Raw genomic sequence first — 6,089 nt, 5'->3', positions numbered from 1 at the left:
GGAAGGAAGGAAGGAAGGAAGGAAGGAAGGAAGGAAGGAAGGAAGGAAGGAAGGGCTTTCCTTGTGCCGAGCGCTTTCCATGTACTATCTCATTTAATCCACTCATTGAAGGGAGATTCTATTATCCCCATGTCACAGAGGAGGAAACTGAGGCACAGAGAGGCAAAGTCACCTGCCAAGCCAACAGAGCTGACGGAGGTGGCGGCTGGGGAATGTGGAAATACCAGATTATTTTCAGGCCCCTGCTAGAGATGCGAGTGCAAGGCCACACTCCAGGACACCCACCCTGCTAGAGGGAAGGCAGAGACGAGGAGCCCACCCCCCAAAAAACTCGGTGGCCCTATTTCCCTGGGGGGCCTGGTAGAAAGGACGCCCCTCCCCAGCCCAGCACCGCAGGTGGGTGATTCCCCCAGCAGAAAACCCTGCGCCGGCAGCCCCAGTGCCTTTTCTTAATGGTTCCCGGGAGAGCGGCATTCCTGGCTCCCAGGGAGTGGGGAGGGGGGCGGGGAGAGAGGAACAAAGCCCGGGGCGGGGCCTCCCGGGCGCTCCGGGCTCTGCAGTTACCAGGGAGCTGAGAGGACAAGTCTCACAACCAAGACTCAAACCCCTTGGCTGGCAGTGCTGGTGCTTCTCCCAGCCTCAGCTCCCCCTCCTGTAAAATGGGTTGCCCCCATCCCCGCTGCCCGGTCTTTCAGGGTTGAGGTGCCGGAGCGGGGCAAGGAGGAGCCACGCGCCAAAGGCAGAAAGAGCCTGGGCAGAGAGGCTTCCAGAGACGCGGCAGCTGTCCTGAGGGGAGAATACAGACTTTCCTCCTTTGCACATGGATAAGAAAACACCGTTCCGTAGTGGGCTGCCGAGTGCTTTCCGCACACCCACTCGTTCAATCCTGAGGGGCCCTAGGATGTGGCACCACTATTATTCCTACCTTAAGGGAGGAGAAAGGAAGGCCCAAAGAGGCCCAATACCTTGCCTGAGGTCACACAGCAAATGGGGGACACAGGCAGCCGGTCCCACACCCTCACTCCTCATTGCAGGGCCACAGCATCCTTCTGCTTAATTCTTGTTTTTTTTCTTCTGAGACTTATTTTTCAAAACAGAATCTTTTTACTTGGCTTTAATTTTACGCTTTGAATCAGGAAATGGCCTCCAGAATTTTGATTTCCTGGTCTTATTCTAAGAAACAGCCCCAGGGAACAAGGGCCCCCAGGGGGACAGGAGCAGGTGACCCAGGCTTGTCCGGCCTTGCGGCCTTGGGCCTTGTGTAGGTTGGTTAGTAGGTTCGCCTCCTCAGCTGTCAGAGGCCTTGACTAAAACCCAGGGGGCCAAGCCTAACCCCACTGCGCCCCTCAGCCCAGTTCACCTCCACAGATTTCCCCGACAGACCGCTGTGCCTAACACACACTCCCAGGATTTGTGCACAGCTAGCCCTTGCCACTCGGGGTCTCAGCTCGAAAGCTGCCTCCTCAGGGAGCCCACCTTGGCTAGCCAAATTTCCCTGGCTCCCTATCACTCTTCCGTGTTTTATTGTGTTTTCTCATGGCATCCAAACCATCTTAAAATACCCTGTGTAATCACCAGTTTGCAAGTTTCTGGTCTTTCCTCCGGGCCGTGAAGGCTGGGTGAGGCTGTCTCTGCGCTCTGGTGATGGCCACTGGCACCTCCTGGGCCCTGCGATTAGCCTCCACTCCAAGCCTTAGCACATGCTGTATGTACTCTCTGGGCAAACTCCTATTCATCCTTCACAGCCCCAGGGCCATTGTCTCTTCCTCCAGGAAATGAGTCTTCAATGGCCCCATACACACATCTCACATCCCTAATTATTGGAATCTGGGATGTCTCCCATACACCCCTCTAGTCTGGGGCCTGCTGGTGGGAAGGGCTGGGGGCCCTGGGACCCCCGCATAGTCCCCACAGGACCAGCAGGGAGACAGAGTTTGGGGAATGGGTGAATGGTGACATAAAAAGTATATTCAGCCAGGAAATCAACCGGTGTGTCCAGAATTGCTAGACCCCTCAGCCAGCAAGCAGCCCATCCAGGTGAGCTCTGAGGGGGCGGGGCCTGCACCTGCTTCCCCACCTGGAGCCCCAGGCCGGTGACAAACAACGAGGAGAGGAGGAGTCGCCCAGAGGGGGCAGGTCAGGTGGTACCAAGTCATACAACCCCAGACACTAGGCTCGGGGACTGCAGTCCTCTCTCCCCCTCCCCGCCCCTACCTCTGGGAACAAAGGCGCCTGGGGAGGCGGGAAAGGGGGCCCCAAATAGGCCACTTGGGGAGGGAATTCTGGAAGCTGTTCCCTGCAGCCAGGAAGAAAGCTGGCGGGAACCTGAACTGCCCGGCCTTAGGGCTCCAGCAGTGTGGTCTGGGGGGGAGCCACATTCCCCCTACAGCCTCAGTTTACCACCACCACCACCCCGCCCCTCCGCCCGGCGCTATCGGTGATTGTGAGTCAGCTCAAGCTCCATCCCTGGGGGGTAAGGTCCCCCCAAATAGAGACACGGAGATCCCCTCCCTCCCAGCAGGTTTGCTCTGGCGTAAAAGGGGCTCTCAACTCCTATCTCTGCTGCCCCTGTATACAGTAGGCGCCCAGTACATGGTGGTTCCTTCTCCAGCAGCCTCGTCGGGTTCATCAAAGCCACCCAAGCCCACAAAAGAAGTCACTGATGCCGTTCCACGGTTGCTCAAGCCTAACTCTGCGGAACACCCCGGGAGCCAGGCGTAAACATCTTTACAGGGCACCTAATACGTGCCAAGCGCTTAAAAACACATTTTCCTCTTAGAATCCTCCCTACACCCTTCTTTAAAATGAAGATCACCAATTTTATAGGCGAGGTACGGAGAGGCCTTGATTCACTGGCCCGAAGTTATACAGAAAAGGCATGATTTGAACCCAGGTCTACCGGGTAACGGAGGCAGACCTTGGGGCAGAGAAAGACCCCAGAGACAGTTTTTGGAGACCAGCGGGCGCGAACGCCCCTCGCTGCGCAGCGTCGGGCTAGCCACCCTTCTCCTCTGGGTCTCAATTTCCCCATCTGTAATCTGGGGTGATCTGGGGTCCTGGGTCCAGGTCGCAAGCCCCACTCCAGCTAGATCCCCTCCCCCTCCCGCCCTCTGCGGGCTACTCGCCTGGAATCTCACCGCCATGGTCCACCCCCTGGGCTCTCCAGCGCCCCTGCCCCTGGGGGGGCCTGGAAACGGTCAATCGGTCCCCACCTTGGGGTGAGGGAGGAGGTTGAGGATGCTGGCGGCAGAGAGTGCCCGGCCCTCGCCCTCCTCCAGCCCGCTCCGCGGCTCCCGGCTGCACCTGCCCCTCTTCCTCCTCCTTGTCCCCTACCGGCCCCGCCCCCGCCCCGACACGCCTTCGGGACGTCGCGGAGGCCGCCTTCGCCCCTAATCGCAGGATCCAGGCGCTGGGGTGGAAATACCAGGCCGGGTTTTCCACTCAGCTGAGCACTTGCCGGCCGTCGGGGAGGGAGACCGGCCAGACAGGGCTGCAGTGAAGACCTGGGAGGAATTCCGGCTGCGTGTCTGAACGGAGCCTGCCATTCAACGTCCTGGACCGGGCCCCTTTCGAGGTTCAGTCGGGACATCTATTGCAACAGGAGCAAGGTGAGTGCCAGAGACCTCCAGAACAGAGCGCTAGCCTTTCTCGGGGCACCCCCCCTCCGGGAGGTTTACCCCCGGTACATAGAGGGGAAACTGAGGCCTGGTGAGGTCTGAGGCACGGACTTTCTGATGGACGCAGGTGTGCGGCTACCGCCACCCGGGCCTGGTCCTAAGGCGGAGCTGCTGAGAGCTCGGTCTTCACACCCCGCACAGGGCTGGGCCCCCAGCTGAGGAGGGCGGAGGAAATTCTTCAGGCTCCTGAGAGCAAAGGTCAGGCTTCCTCCTGAGCCTCAGAAGGTGAGGTCTGAGAATGACAGACTGGGGCAGGAAGACATTTTGGGGGTGGGGGGGGTTGAGTGAGGGAGGAATCACCTGGATGGTCGGGGCAGACTGTGGCTACACCCACACATTCCTTACTGCTATATAGACCCTGACACCCAACTCTTCCTGAGCTGCACCTCATGCCAAGGTTGAAAAGGCAAATCTGGGCATAGACACCCCTTCCCAGCCTCATCCACTCAATTCTGGCAAAGAGGAATCCCACCCACACTGTGGCACAGAAAGGTAGAAAAGAAACGAGGAAACTGGAGGATCAGGAAATGCTTCCTGGAAGAGGGAGCATTGCAGCTAGGGTTTTGAAGTTTGGGTAAGAGTTTGCCAAGTGAACAAGGCAGACAATATAATAAAAATCTTTGAGGCCCCCCCCAAAATTGACTTCCTACCCCTCCCCACTGCAGTTCTCCCAAAAACACAAGTCAGCAGAGCCCAGTCAGCCAGCATGGGCCCCTCAAGTATCTCCAAAGGTCCCCAAGACAGTAAGCCTTTGCAGAAACCCCTCTGAGGGCCCACTCAAAACCTCAGGGCTGGAGGGGAGAGCTCAGCTTTTTCCCAATATGATCTTTGGCCACCAGCAGGTGGTGTGCAAAACCATTTTAGGTGGAAAAGGTCAAACTTTTTTTTTTTTAATAGCTGTGTATTTGTTTTAATGAGTCATAGGAAAACATAAATAAGCTCCCCACTGACAAGCATCCGTGGATGTTCGTGGCTATGAGTACTCGGGAGTGGCCCGTATGTGGGGAACATCCTGAGCTCCTGCTCAGACCTCAACACCATTGTCTATGGACTAAACTGGTTGAATTTGTGGTAATGAGGCTCCTGGCTCACGTTTATTGAGTGTTTGCTTTGCTGCAGTTACACATAATGAGATCCATGTGTCCATTTGGCAGCTGAGTTGAGGGGCAAGCCTGACTGGTAAGAGCTGGATTTGGCCCCCGATTTGGCTCTGTTTGACCCCACACCCCTCACTTTATACGAGTGTTTCTCACTGTAGGGGAATTTGCCCATGAGGGATGCTTGGAGATGCCTGGAGACATTTTGTGTTGTCAAAACAGACTGGTGCTCCTGGTGTCAAGTAGGTGGAAACCAGGGGTGCTGCTCATCACTCCACAGTGCCCAGGACTGTTCCCCACAAGGAATGACCTGGCTGAGGATGTTAATAGCACTGAGGTAGAGAAACCCCACTCTAGGCCACTCTCAGAAGGGGGGCAACCACCCCAAGACACACGGTCTTCTTCCAGCCACCCAACATTCTGCCCTCATGTATTCATACCCTACTCAAGAACTCTCAATGGCTCCCTAGTACCCATCAGACAATCCTGTGCTCAAATGCAGGTTGTTTTATTTTATTTTATTTTTTTTTTTAAAGATTTTATTTATTTATTTGAGAGAGAGAGTGAGAGAGAGAGAGAGAGCACAAGAGGGGGGAGCGGGAGAGGGAGAAGCAGGCTCCCCGCCGAGCAGGGAGCCCGATGCGGGACTCGATCCAGGGACTCCAGGATCATGACCTGAGCCGAAGGCAGTCGCTTAACCAACTGAGCCACCCAGGCGCCCGGTTGTTTTATTTTTTAAAGTAAGCTCCGCACCCAAGGTGGGGCCTGAACCCACGATACCAAGGTCAAGAGTCCCAGGCTCCACCAACCCAGCCAGCAAATGCAGGGTTTTGAAAAAAGGTGTGGCCGGGGCTGCCCCATAGGCCAGAGGAGCTGGCTTTAAGCCCACTATTCCAGCCACCCCCCAGCTGGATCACTTTAAGGAAATAAAAATCTGCTTTTCATCAGTCTACTTCATTCATGCCCTCATTGTTTTTATTCAGTCATTAACGCAACAAAAATGTCTCAAGCCCCTACTATGTGCCAAGTACCTAAGCGGGAACCTGGCAGAATTGACTTTCCATCTGAAATTTCAGTGCCAAATTCAACCAGGAGGGGGAAGTGTGGGCATGGCATGAGGGAGTGGGGAAGGTGGGGTCCAGGAAGTACCCCTGAGATGACCCTGCTCCGTCTTTCTGAGTGCCTAGGGGGAAACTGAGGCCCAGAGAGAGAGCCAGGGCTGGACTGAGGCCCCCGAGGGTGGGGGCCACAGGGGGGGGGAGAGCCTGGGGGGGGGGAGCTCATGTAGGGGGCTTGGGGCCCTGTGTATACCCAG

The 6,089-nt window shown here is 56.4% G+C and overlaps 1 protein-coding gene across 1 annotated transcript in view; it reads right to left on the bottom strand.

Annotated features, from left to right (window-relative positions):
- LOC123323759 (tight junction protein ZO-3-like) overlaps positions 1 to 3,143 on the bottom strand; it is a 14,110-nt gene extending 10,967 nt beyond the window's left edge. Inside the window, exon 1 of the mRNA XM_044912236.1 lies at positions 3,126 to 3,143. Coding sequence (XP_044768171.1) covers positions 3,126 to 3,143 — 18 coding nt within the window. The remainder of the gene's footprint in view (positions 1 to 3,125) is intronic.
- Positions 3,144 to 6,089: the final 2,946 nt, after the last annotated feature.

Source organism: Neomonachus schauinslandi, unplaced genomic scaffold (assembly GCF_002201575.2).
Source record: "Neomonachus schauinslandi unplaced genomic scaffold, ASM220157v2 HiC_scaffold_698, whole genome shotgun sequence".
NCBI lineage: Eukaryota > Metazoa > Chordata > Mammalia > Carnivora > Phocidae > Neomonachus > Neomonachus schauinslandi.
This window is presented reverse-complemented; position numbering and strand designations above follow the sequence as displayed.